At 33.8% G+C, this 14,491-nt stretch overlaps 1 protein-coding gene across 1 annotated transcript in view; it reads left to right on the top strand.

Annotated features, from left to right (window-relative positions):
* LOC111056274 (guanylate cyclase 32E-like) overlaps positions 1–14,491 on the top strand; it is a gene marked incomplete at its 5' end in the record, with an annotated part of 64,747 nt that overhangs the window by 29,727 nt on the left and 20,529 nt on the right. The window contains 10 exon segments of the mRNA XM_039436867.1: positions 969–1,073; positions 4,525–4,596; positions 6,562–6,660; positions 6,662–6,764; positions 8,871–8,968; positions 8,970–9,076; positions 11,245–11,379; positions 11,986–12,098; positions 12,838–12,948; positions 13,295–13,328. Coding sequence (XP_039292801.1) covers positions 969–1,073; positions 4,525–4,596; positions 6,562–6,660; positions 6,662–6,764; positions 8,871–8,968; positions 8,970–9,076; positions 11,245–11,379; positions 11,986–12,098; positions 12,838–12,948; positions 13,295–13,328 — 977 coding nt within the window.

Below are 14,491 nucleotides of genomic sequence, written 5' to 3'. Positions count from 1 at the left end.
ATTTATGGTGATACCAAAGAGAAAAGATAGCATAAGAAGATATCCTATGGTTTGTAGAATCCATTCGAAATTTGGAAGTTTTGTATCATATTTTGGTGTTGTGTATCAAGTTGAGATGTTACTGAATGGTGATGATACGATGGGTTTGTGGCCCATAAGTCTGTACGCACCTTCATGCATCGTATACTATATTTTCGCCACACTGCACAGAAAGCAGCTGTTTTCCAGTCCCTACGTAGATCTGAAAGGCATTGTTTGCAGACGACTCTCGTCTGACGTCAGAACAGGTTTCTTTCCGGCTAAAGCCGCCCTTTCCGGCCGATAAATTTCAAGTGTGCTAAAACAGCTGATCAAAAAACTTTTCATTATTTGAGTTAATATTTATAATAATATTATCTTATTGTCATTTGAAAGAATAAAAAAGTATAAACTCAACGTCCCACATAATTGAGCATAATCTTCTAGGTTATTTAGACAAATCAGAATAAAAAATGAAAATACTTGGACAATTTCCTGTTATTCAGATTACCTCAGATTTGCTAGAGCTATGACCTTCCACCTTTGCTTTCGGAAGTGCTTATAATACAATTTTCTAATATAATATATATTGTTTATTTTTCTGTGTGGCGAAAAATAGTGTTCGCACCACGGGCAAAAATGTTTTTCCGGCTCTCTATCTTTTCTAGTCCTCGGCCTACGGCCTCGAACTTGAAAGCCGATTTCGAGCCGGAAAAGTCTCATTTTTGGCCCTAGGTGCGAAATATACTATTTCTCTAAGGTAGAAGCTAGGAAAGCTTATGCTTAAAATGTGTTTTGAGCTCGACCTGTATTCTTTACTTATTGACAATCACTACAATAATCCATGAATTCTGGTTCTCAATTATTTTTAATTCAAGATTATTCTCGATTATTGACTAATTAATTAATTTTTGATTGATTATTCATCAAAATATCATTCTATTTTTCAGTTGAGGGACCTGAGGCATGATAATCTAAACGCTTTCATTGGAGCATGTACAGACCCGCCCCACATCTGTATAGTAACTGAATATTGCACTAGGGGAAGCCTGAAGGTAAACAAATCTAATTGAACACAATATTATCACAAGCTATTCAGTAATATAATTTGCATCATAAACATCATTTATTATTGAACTTGGTCTGGCGTTTTCCATCCTTTTCCTATAGTAAATACTCCTATTAGTCCTCCTTGTCATGCATTCTTAATCAGATGAGGATTGAATGCAATTTGGATAACGATAATGTAACTTATGTAGTTCCCACTTCTCCTCATTTCTATGGTGAGTAGGATCTATAAGTAACCGGATTTAATTGATTTTCCTTCTCATTTTCTTCTGTTTTTTCCTTTTTTGTTCTTTTATTCTCCTGCTCCTTCTTCTTCTCCTCCTCCTTCTCCTGCTTCTCCTCCTCCTTCTCCTGCTTCTCCTCCTCCTTCTCCTGCTTCTCCTCCTCCTTCTTCTTTTTCTCCTCCTCCTCCTCCTCCTCCTACTTCTCCTCCTTTTCTCTTAACCTTCACTTTTTCTTATTTTCATCCTCTTATTTATCTCTAAATACTTAAAATTATGACCTCCTCCTCCTTATGCTCATCCTCCTCCTCCTCCTACTCCTTCTTCTTCTCCTCCTCATCCTCAATCCTCCTCGTACTTCTTCTTCTTCTCCTCCTCCTCCTCCTTCTCCTCTTCCTCCTCTCTATCATTATCCTCATTTTCTTAAATATCATTATTTTCCTCCTACACATCCACCTCTTCCTCTTTCACCACCTCCTCCTCCTCCTCCACTTCCTCCTCCTCCTCCTACTCACATCACATCCTCTTTCTTCTCTTTCTCTCTCCTTCTCTTCTTCTGCTCATCCTTCTTCTGCTCTTCCTTCTCTCTATCATTGTCCTCATTTTCTTAAATATCATTCTTTTCCTCCTACACATCCACCTCTTCCACTTTCTCCTCCACCACCTTCTCCTCCTCCTCCTCCTCCTCCCCCTCCCCCTCCTCCTCCTCCTCCTTCTCCTCTTCCTCCTTCTCCTCCTTCTCCTCTTCCTCCTCTTAATCATCCTCCTCAATTTCTCAAATACCATCCTTTTCCTCCTACACATCCCTCTTCCTCTTCCACGTCCATCTCCTCGTCCTTCTCCTCCTCCTCCTTCTCTTCCTCCTCCTCCACCATCACCTTCTCCTCCTCCTCCTCCTCTTCCTACTCCTCCTCCTCCTTCTCTCCTCTCATCTTCTCCCTCTTTATCATCCTCCTCATTTTCTTAAATATCATTCTTCTCCTCCTACACATCCACCTCTTCCACTTTCTCCTCCCCCTCCTCCTCTTTACCCTCTCCACCACAACTACTCCACCTCCTCATTTCTCTGATAAAACATCATCTATTATTCCCTCTGCACAGACTGGTAAACAGGTAGAAGCATGTAAAAGCAGAGGTGTGTTGTTTGTTCCACACATAAACTGCACAAAGTCTCTGTTCAGTGTTTACTGATGCTGATAGTAAACAGTGAACACAGGTACTCGACTAGCTGGGACTCCACCTGTTAGCTGTTTGTAATGTGCAAATATTACTGTAAAGTAGCCTTGCAACTGCATTTAATGAATGCGCATTGTATATGAGATTGATAAGAGTCAGAATGAGTTAACAGTGATTTCGAAATAGCTGCGTACACTATTTAGATGGTATATGCTAAATAATATAGTGTGGTCCATGTTATAATGACAGTATTTGATCAACTTTGGTGTTGCTATCCTTGTCTATCATTTGACAAAGCAGGTAGTACTATCCTTTACTTGCTCCGCAACGATGGCAAATCTGTTTTTGACAATGTAGAAAGATAATTAATCAAGGCAGAGAATCGGCAACGCTGTTTTCCCATCTTAATCCACTGTCATTATAACATGGATCTCACTATATTCTCACTGAATGCCTACCTCTATGTCATAGATGCAATAGCCTTCATACTAAAGTACATAACAAATCACTGAACATATAATATTGATTCTTTATTCTTTATTGACTCATACAATAAGTACATAATCAAATGATAGGGAGAGGAAAATAAGGTAACCTTGTGCTATTCCTCTCCCAAATTTAGATAATGCTACATAGTCCGAAATGGGTTAAGTCTTGTAGTTGTTCACTCAACAAAATTTTTATTCCTTAATTATCTTCACAAAGTTGATTTTCAAATTTAGATGCTTCAAAACCAAACATAGAAGAAATATTTCATATTATTATCACTAAAATAGGAAATGTTCACATATTAAAGACATAATTTTGTAGGACCAAAAAACAAACTTAGGAAGCTACCATCTTTTCTAAAAGGTTATTTTTCATATTATTCTATAAAAACGAAAATCTATGTTGCAAACTTTCACGTTTTTAAAGCAATTTAATCCCTTCATAAACCTCATAATCTTGATAACAAAATTTTGAGCTATTAATCTAACAGAGATCCATGAAAGAGCTGATTTGAATAAACTTCTATGTTACAGTTTTGGGTTATGCTTGTTGTCTTCTCCCAATCATAATTCATTTATTTTATTCATTTTTATTCTTTATTCATTTACACAATAAGTACATTATCAAAACGATAGGGAGGGGAAAATAAGGTAACCTTGTGCTATTCCTCTGCCAAATTTAGATAACACATAGTCCGAAATAGGTCAAGTCTGTAGTCTCCAATTCACAAAATTTACAGTCCCCAAGTATTTTCACTTTTTGTGTAGTTGAGAAGTTGATATTGTGGTAATTATTCATATGAATGAAAAAGACTAAGAAATTGTCAAAAACCAATGATTTATTGATAATTAGACCGGTTTCGGTTATTACACCATTGTCATCTCTCTGATAAAGAGGATAAACTCTTTATCAGAGATTGACAATGGTGTAATAATCGAAACCGGTCTTTCTAATTATAAATAAATCAGTGTTTTTTGACAATTTCTTAGTCGTTTTCATTCACTCAAGTATTTTCACAAAGTGAAATGCTTGTTGCTTGTTGTCTTCTCCCAATCATAATTAATTTATTTATTCATTTTTATTCTTTATTCATTTACACAATAAGTACATTATCAAAACGATAGGGAGAGGAAAAATAAGGTAACCTTGTGCTTTTCCTCTCCCGAATTTAGATAAGGTTACACATAGTCTAAAATAGGTTAAGTCTTGTAGTTCTCCAATTCACAAAATTTACAGTCCTCAAGTAGATTTTACATCACAAAGTAGATTTTAAAATTTAGATGCTTCTAAACTGAACATAGGTGAAATATTTCAGATTATTATAACTAAAATATTATATTATTGTAACTTAATAATGATTGTGTGATTGTCAATTGAATAGATAAATAATAATTCAATAACAATGAATATCAATTCTTTATAATTTCAAAGCAACAATTCAAACTGGATTTCGAAAATTATTACCATAACTATCTTGTATTTGTATTTGTTTAGTTTCATAAACTTTTAATATTGTGATATGTGATTATAAATATTATCTCTTATTTTACAGGATATTCTTGAGAATGAAGACGTGAAGCTAGATAACATGTTTATAGCTTCTCTTGTGGCTGATATAATACGCGTGAGTATTTCATTGATTGGTGTAAGAGATTCCAGAAATGGTGTCTGTCCAATTCAGAGTGATTAAAGTATGAGTTTAATTAAAGTTAAATTTAAAGTACTAAACTGCAACACTCCTCAGCAAAGGCCCATATTGTTAGTGGAAGTAGTTCATATCAACAGAGCAACAGAGTTGAATAAAAAAAATTGTTTGGAAATGATAATCATCATTGTGGTGAAGCTACAGTAAACCATATACAGTGGAAATTTTGGAATCATCTGAATTTAATAGTTTTGCTCCTGAATTCAGTTGAATTGAATTAACAATAGATATGCCTATATAGATCTTTAATAATTATACAGCTGGAGTTCAGGCTAGATATAATATTTGTAACAAATAAAGGAATAGGATATAACAACTCTGAATAGCTTATGAATATACATTTTATAGCTTATGAATAAACAGTGTTTACAAGTTTGTGTTTCTTGAATGGTTCCAAATTTTCTCAAATAACTCAATATTATTCGTTACAAGTGGTAATTGAGTGGAATATTTCTAATCAATTTATTAATTCAAGCCATCTAAATTAAAAATTTATAGTTTTTATGTAAATTTTGGACTAAAATTTTGTAAAAATTGTAGGCTACACGTGAAATTCTAACCTTATCTTGGACTTTATCTTGGTACGGCACCTATAAATTTGGAAAACAAAATAGCACAAGGACTACCTTATTATTTTATCTGCCAATCTTATTACATTAAAATCATTTGCATTGTAAATGAATAAATAAATTGTAGTTTGGTCTTTATTTTCCACAATTGAATAGACTATATTATAAATTTTTGAATATTTAGAGATACACTGAAAATGCATGACTCAGATAGATTATATTATAAATGTAAATAGAAGGACTGTTGATAATGATTATTCAAAACATTTTTCATAATAATATTGATAAAGAGCTGTAAGATATTGAATAACTTTGTGTTATGGCAAGAAAAAACAAACTAATTAAAAATTTATTGATTCTTAATTGATTCATACAATAAGTACATCATAAAAATGATAGGGGTAGAGAAAAAAAAGGTAGCCTTGTGCTATTCCTCTCCCAAATTTATATAAGGTTACACATAGTCCGAAATAGGTTAATAGTAAGTAAAAGTCTTAGGTTAATAGTAATTAATAGGTTAATATAAGTCATGTAGTTGCTCACTTCACAAAACTTTCAGTCCTTAATTCCCACATCAACGCCTGTAGATTCCTTTGACATTTGTTTTCTGTATGTAAGTTATATCTTACTAGAATCCTGATGAGTCCAATCAAGATACCTAGAATACATTCTAGAATGTATTTTTCAAGTAACTCAAGTTCTCTAGCTTCCTTTATTATTCTACTGTTGTACCATATATTTCACTTGTCTTTTATATACAAAAAATAACTTGCCTAAAAATCAGCTAAGAAAAAATATACATTCTCACAATACTAGGGGTACCACGGAAATATAGAAATACTTTCCTGCAGGCTGACTAAATCCCAGGATAGCTATGATGTTGTTGGAATGAGAATGTTCAATAAATTACCACATGAGTGGATAGAAGCTCCATTTTTTAAAATTATTTATGAAAAGGCTAAATAGGCCTAGATGGTTAGTTAAATTCATTTTATAATGTCAAAGAATTTTTCGAATTTCAAAATATTATTCTTGATTACGGTATCTATTTTCTACCATTTTCTCTGGTATTCAGGTTTATTTCTTCTATGTAATGTTTCTGTAGGCTATTTTTTATGTAGGCTATGTATGTTATTTTGACTGGTGTTTTTTACATTAACCCTTCATGTTATAATATAGGTTGACTATATGTTTGCTAAACTATAATTTCTGACGTTGTCCATAACTATTGTAATGTTGAGCGGCAATAAATAGTTATTTATTTATTCATATCTTACTAGGTGCCTATATTGAATTGCTGGTCTTTTTTGTGTAGGGCCTGGTCTACTTGCACGATTCGGCACTACACCAGCACGGCAACCTGAAGTCGTCCAACTGCTTGGTGGACTCGCGCTGGGTCGTCAAGTTGGCCGACTTTTGGTCTGGGCGAGTTCAAGGCTGGCGCAGAGGACCATCACCACTATCTGCAGCACACCTTTTCGTTGCCCCATGATGACGCAGTCCCTTGCAAATGCGAAGGTAAACACACACTTTTCCTTCAACATTTATTACTTTGTGGATGATGCCCTCGTGAGCTTTCTGCTTATGCGTGGTTAAAGGAAAGTGCGAGGGTGATTTGATGAGATAATGAAACGTCCATGCCTACCGGTGGGATTCGAACCAGCGACCAGGTAGCAATAGCAGACTGAAGGTTGCAACGCCTCAGTCGTCTCGGCTAACCAGGCCAGCAAAATATATTTACAAAACTACTTACAAATGTCGAACTCTCTATTTGCTATTAGAAGCGTATTATGATACTCACGTTACAAAGTCAATTGACATAATAAAACTGCACTTTACCAAAAATTAAACAATACTCAACAATAATACCTGCTGACTGCTCCAACCCTTTATTACTTGGAAGCAATTATGTTTGTTATGAAGAACGGGCATAAATTTGAATAAAACAGATCCCAGCATGCGTATGGCACCCGAAATAAGAATTCCATCTTATATTACCCAGTTCATAGAACAACTTTGTTCAAGAAAGGACAATATTATTCGGGAATAAGGTTCTTCAATCAGTTCTCCACATCATGGGGAGACTTAGATGTTAAGACTTTTTCAAGAACTCTGACTCAAAGGCTGTTGGAAAGAGTACCCTACACATTGGGTGAATGCTGTGAAGCTATCAGGGGATAGAGGCAACTCCAGCATATAGAATAATACTAGAACTTGATGTGTTGCATGCTGCAAGAGCCCTGCTCACTTAAGCGGCTAAACGCAACAAATTAAAAATAATAATACTCATAATAATAATATTCTAAATTTAAACTATGCTTATCAATGTTCAATTCTTTAGAATTATTCAAACTTAATGAATACCTACATCACCTTATACCCAAATTTGTTATCTTCCAATTAATATAAATTGAGCTCCAATTTATTGTATTTGAGAAAGTATCAATTCCTATTTGAAAATATACAAGGGGTCCAAATGACATTTTTAATTTTTTTTTTTTTGTTAGCTACAGTAATAGATAGCTGAAAGTGGTATAAATGTAGTATACAAGAGGTATTTATAAGCGTAAGTCTAATCAGTGCTGACATCTGGTATAAAATTTTTAAATTACTTTTTCAAGCAGTTGTTTATTTGATTAAACAACATTATGTTTATTTATTTATTTATTTGAACAGTCACAAACACAATATTTGGAAAGAGAAACAGGCAATTGCCCAAAACTTCTTCAATTCCTTGATTTTGGCACATAAATAGTCCAAAGTGAGGTTAAGTTTAAAATTTCTGTTTTCACCAAAGATTAACACTCAGAGAATACATATTCGAGATATGACTGATGAATTTTGAATTTTGAAGGGTTGATAAGAGCCGGAAATAACACTAAACAATCCGAAAGTTTCAACAAGGGGTCCAAGTGACTAGGATCCCTTGTCTACAGGACAACGGTTGCTCGTATCCATCAAATTAAATTTAACCTTGATTAAGCCATGTCACCAAGCAAACGATACCTCAAAACCAATTAGCGAATCAGATAATATTGCAATGAGGTCATTAATCGTTGTTCAATTGCTGGTAAATTTTATAGATGTATGTGTAGATAGACAATAGAGTTCTGTTTGGTAAACAAGGGGTACAAGTGATACTTCTAATCACTATTCAGCTTATAATTGAGAAAGGAGGGCAATTTGAGACATGAAACTGTACTACGTTTGATTTGGTAAAAGTATACTGAATAGTTATAGGAATAGATGAATATAATTTCTATATTCATGTCATGAATGAAGAATTAATTAATGTAAGTGAACTTTATAGGCTCAATTTCTCGAAACTAACAATAATGTCACTTGGGCCCCTTGTATTATAACCCCTTCAATATCAATTTTATTTGAGAACAGTTATTCGTAACAAGAAGTTTTATCACATTGAAGTGATATGTGATCACATAAGTGATTACAAGAAGTAATCACATTTGTCCAGACAATGAATGCTCGAGGAGAGGTAGGCTACCTATATAGAGTAGAAAGTTTAGAACACAATTTACTATAATAATTATTGATAATCTCTCAAATACGACTGGAGCAGGTGTTGAAATATTCACACCAAAATCACAAATCCATTTTCTTCAGGTTTATTGTACAGAGCACCTGAGCTGCTGAGGCTATCGACGGCCACGCCTGGAATCGGCTCTCAGAAAGGAGATGTCTACTCGTTTGGGATCATCCTTTTTTGAACTGAATGGCCGGAGAGGTCCCTTTGGTGACAACACAGGTCTCACCACTCCCGACATCATCCGCAAGGTTATACAACTCGAGCCAGGGTGTCCTCCTTTCAGGTAATTTATAATATATAATAGAGTAAAGAATTGGCTCATACACGTACGGTATAGGAAAATCACGTTGACGCATCGTCACGTCTCAACTACTCAAATGATTAATTGATTAACCTATAGATTTTGAATTCACCGAGTATGGTTATAGGCCTATTTTAAATTCTCCAATAAGTTTTCAGTACGGTGTGTCAAGTTTTTTAGACTCTTACAGAGCACGTGTTACCTGCTAGTATTTCATAAAAATCGAAATGAGATTAAAACTTGAAAAAATACATTTTTCACAAATTTGCCCCAATAACCTTATCTAAATTTGGGAGAGGAATAGCACAAGGTTACCTTATTTTTTCTCTCCCTATCATTTTTGATGATATACTTGTTGTATGAATAAATAAAGAATAAATAATACCTAAGTACATACCGTTCAAAATGGAGTTCAAAAGAAGAATAATGCGTTGATGTTGTCAATACCACTATATTTGCTCAATATCAATTTAAATTACTGAGCCAGGTTTCAAATATAGTGGTATTAACAACATTAACGTACTATTCTTTCAATTATGAAGCAATACTACAACATCTCCTCCCATGCAATCAAATTATTAAGTCCAACAGAGTATAAACTGAGGTAGGCTATAAACTTAATAACTTTATGTAGTTTCAATGATGGAGTAGTTTCATCATAATTATGGTTTTCATTCTTGTAAATATTATGTGATTGTATGTATGATTTTGTACAAGGAACAATAAAAATTGAAAAGTTAAACCATAAGTTAACCACTATGTTTGTCAGAGTTATGGATAAATTATTGATTTTTCCCCAATTAAAAATGATATCACTATTTTACAAGAGTACCTGTTTATAAAAAGAAAGATAGTCCAATGGCTATTCAACATTGGCAGGGATCCTTCGGAGGCACTTGTGAATTCGCCTTACACCTAGGTTTCGTCTTGGATATTCGTCTACAGATATTCCCATTTTTCATTTTGTTTATAAGCCATCAGTTTTTTCGTGTTATTTTTTCTTTTTTTTCTCTCTCCTCTTGCTAGTCTTGCTTGTGTTTAGTTTCTTGTTTTTGATGCAGCGCTCTATTAACTCTTTCGACCTTATAGCACCAACCTATATCAGTAATAGATTTAACTTGTTTTATTTTTTACATTTGAAGTTACTGTTTGATTGAAGTTAAAATTAATGTATAAAAAAAGTAAAATTTATAAGTTGTTCAAGAAATGATTTTTATAATCTTGTATTTCTTAAGGCTTCTCTAGATAGGAATTCTTTCCCCACACACAGATTTATAGTCTAAGTGGGGAAATATATTTCCTTTGATTTGTTTTTGTGAAACTATTATTGTTATTGGTTATTTTGTATAACTAATATGTTATGATTTTTTTGTGGAAATAAAATGAATTGAATTGAATAATTATTCAACTCTATTGAAGTTGAGACACTTTGTTTTGAAACAAAGGGTCTTCACTTCAACAGATTAACATCAACAGATAAATTCTTCACAATTTTGTAGACATTGGAGGAATATCATACTTATGTATCTAAGTTCTTAAAATACTAATGTTACTTACTTACTGTAGAATACATCATGACCATAATCAAAATAACCTAGTTCATAAGCAAAACATGGTAATTATCTTCACTATTGGAAGACTTTAAAAAAATACATCTCAATTGATAATTTCCTTACTAAATTCCACATCATCCACTATTATATTCGCTCTACTTATTAACAAATGGTAGGTTTCACAATCATTTATAATGGTCGTTTATTATCAACTTAATCCTATAACAGGATATTCTTGGAGTCTCCAAAAATTGCTAAGATATGGTTTATTCTATTATTTATATTAAATTCCTACGTATGATATAATACGTATGTATTTGTACACTGAGCTTTATAATTTATGGCTTATTCTATTCTATTCTATTCTATTAAAACCAGTTCCCTATGTATATGATATAATACGGTGAAGCATTATAAACTAACATAATTTACAAATTCATCATTTACATACAAACATAATTTATAATATACACTGAGCTTTAAGCCCACTCATTGCTATATGAATTGAGGAAATAATCAATTGAATATTATGTTAAGATTTTCCCTGGAGAACTTTCTCTCTCTAATTTGCAATGAATGCATTCTCCTTCTTCACAGACCACCCCTTGAGATTCTAGAGAACAGTTTCGACTTTGTGAGGGACTGTTTGAAGGAATGCTGGCAAGAGAATCCAGATGATAGACCTGACATCAAGGCAATCAGAACTAAATTGAGGCCGCTTAGGAAAGGCATGTGAGTATTATTAGATCTTTACCGGAAAATACCGTAAAGCATGTAATGCAGTTCTCCAATTCATCAAGTTTATACTCAGTCTTGGATATTTGAAGATATTTTTCATTGATTGTCACGTAGGCTACATAATATTATTATAGAATTCTATATGGTTAGGTACAGTTACTGATGCTATTAACAAAGATGATTGGATAAATATACAATTTTCCAAATGGCCTACTAGTTGATGGTACAGTACTTATATTGATTCATTCAAAATAATGTATTATTTTCCAATATTATTCTGGCCTTATTCAAACTAAAAAATAATTATTCTAATAAACCCGAAGAATTAGGAAGTAGGGACCATTAATATTTCATGTTCTGATTTGAATTTTAAAATTAATTAATCTGATAAATTCAAAATTGTAGTAGATTCATTTTTTGGACGGACTCAAAATAGTGTGTGAAGTAAGTAATCATTTTTACATAACCTCTAGACTGTGTATTCCAAATTAAGGTTTAGAGCAGTTTCGGACGAATGCCTGTTGTTTTTACCTGAATGGTATTTGTATATGAATAAATGAATGATTTGAAATTCTGATTACTGGTTCTTCTTGTTTCAAGGAAACCCAATATTTTTGACAATATGATTGCGATGATGGAAAAATACGCAAATAACTTGGAGGCATTAGTGGATGAGAGGACCGATCAGTTGGTTGAGGAAAAGAAAAAGACAGGTAATCACACCAATATTATGCATTTGTGACTAATTTTATTTTCATAAAATGTACGAGTGCATCATAAAGTGACTTTTGTCAATGCAATTATTTTGTTTGTGACAATAAAACATTCTCGATTCTTGAAATTCTCATTCATTCTGTATTTTTTATCGTTGTTCATGTTCAGTAAATGAAAATTATTATTGAGGAAAACTATAAGAACTCAATAACTGATATTATTATAGTCTAAAATGGCTATAGGATACATAGCTATATAATCACTCAGCTATATGAAAGCTCCTTCGCATGACCTTACATAATAAGTTGCTAAAGTTCGCTGTAACACAGGAATCTAAACTCCTTTTTTTAAACTTAATTTTAGAAAAAGCAATAATATTTTTCAAGAATCGTCACTATTCTGTGTCATTTGAAAGTCATTGACAATAGGTTTATGGTTCTATCAACTCAAAAGTTAATAATTATTATTAAACAAAAATCAAAATTCAATGCTGTAAATCTTCTGTAAGACTTCTGTTACTGCAAACATTAATTCATTCGCATTTGAATAATTTCAATCTGTAACTTGAAAGTTATTTAGAAACATTGATGTGAAATTTAAAAATTTAACAACTTGTGTGAAAGATACAAGTTTTTAGTTTTTACCTGTTTACCTCCACATATTTCTGTGTTTTTGTATGTTACTAAAAAGTTTTGTATTTTGTATTCTGTAATTTTGTATTTTGTTCATGTATTTTAGAGGCACTCCTGTACGAGATGCTGCCAAGGTATGTGGCAGAACAACTGAAAAGAGGCAACAAAGTTGAGGCTGAGAGTTTTTCCTCTGTCAATCATTTTAGCTTTTCGCTTGGCGCGCCCTTGATGATCAATTGATCTTGGTGATCAATTTGGTGATACAATGAATTATTTTGGAAAAAGTTGAAACCAACATGACGGATTAAAGTTTTCGAAAACTATAGAAATTATACAATAAAATTCGAATTGTAATTTTTATGTTTACTTATTACTATAATTAGTCTGGGAGAGTGCTAAAATTTTGTCCTGCCTTTGACACGTGCCCCAACAAGAAATCACTTGTATTCAACTACCCTTCAAGCTTATTTTGTATTTTGCCCATTACATTTTCTCATTTTCATCAAAAAATATATATATATATGTTAGGATTTTACAGTGAATCACCGCCTTCCTTCTTTTAGTCGGATTTTCCATGTTTGTCGGTCATTCCACTCCCCATCTGTGAGATTTCTAGCCTCCATGGCGTCGTCCACCTCGTCTCGCCAAGATCGCCTTGGCCTCCCTCGCTTCCGTCTACCCAATGGGCTCCAGTCCGTCACAATTCCGATCCACTTACTTGCACTAGCCCTTCTCACGTGCCCATACCATACCAGTCTCTTGTCCTCAATGAACTTCATTATATCCGATTGAACTTTCATTCTGTTCCTAATCTCTTCATTCCTTACTCTATCCAACCTGGTGACCCCGCAACACCTTCTCCAATACTCCATTTCCACAGCCAGAATCTTACCCCTATTTCGCTTGTTCGTCACCCATACTTCTGCACCATATGTCATTATGCTTCTGACTATTGTATGGAATATCATCTGTTTGGTCTTTCTGTGGATACTCTTACTCCAGATTATGGGATGCAGTTGTCTTATACAACTTCTAGTTTGCCCTAGCCTTCTCTTTATTTCTTCATCTGTACCCCCGTTTTGCGTAACAGTATAACCCAAGTATTTAAATTTATCTGTGCCTTTAATTTCAACGTCATCGTCTACTTTGAGATTCTGCGTGACTTCACTATTTGTTTGCAAGTACTCCGTCTTGTCTAGGTTTATTTCGAGCCCCGCCTCCTTGTATTCTTCCTTCAGCCTACGCATCATGTAACTCAGATCTTCCTCATCCTGGGCTATGACCACTTGATCATCTGCAAAGCAAAGGGTGAACAGATGCTCCTCCCTCATAGGTATTCCCATTCCCTGACATTTCCTTTTCCATGCTGTCAAGGTGTCTTCCAAATAGATTTTGAAAAGAGTTGGGGACGTACTGCAGCCCTGAAGTAGGCCTTTGGATGTTTCAAATGGTACTGTAATGGTTTTACCAATTCTGAGTCCAATTCGATTCTGTTTGTAGAGTTCCTTTGTGGCCCTTATAATACCTGATGATATTCTGAGGTTTTCCATTGCTTTCCACAACTTATTCCTGGGGACGGTATCATACGCTTTTCGGAGATCCACAAATGCCAGGTGTACTGAACGGTTTTTTGCACTTTTCTTCTCTATTATTTGTTGGAGAGTATATATATGGTCAATACAAGATTTACCGACTGAGAAACCAGCTTGTTCATCCCCAATCTTTCCATCTATCTCTTTCTCCAACTTAATCTTCAAGAG

The sequence above is a fragment of the Nilaparvata lugens genome, chromosome 10, assembly GCF_014356525.2.
Source record: "Nilaparvata lugens isolate BPH chromosome 10, ASM1435652v1, whole genome shotgun sequence".
Taxonomy (NCBI): domain Eukaryota; kingdom Metazoa; phylum Arthropoda; class Insecta; order Hemiptera; family Delphacidae; genus Nilaparvata; species Nilaparvata lugens.
The sequence above is the reverse complement of the archived record's forward strand: the minus strand, read 5'-3'. Positions and strand labels throughout refer to the sequence as shown.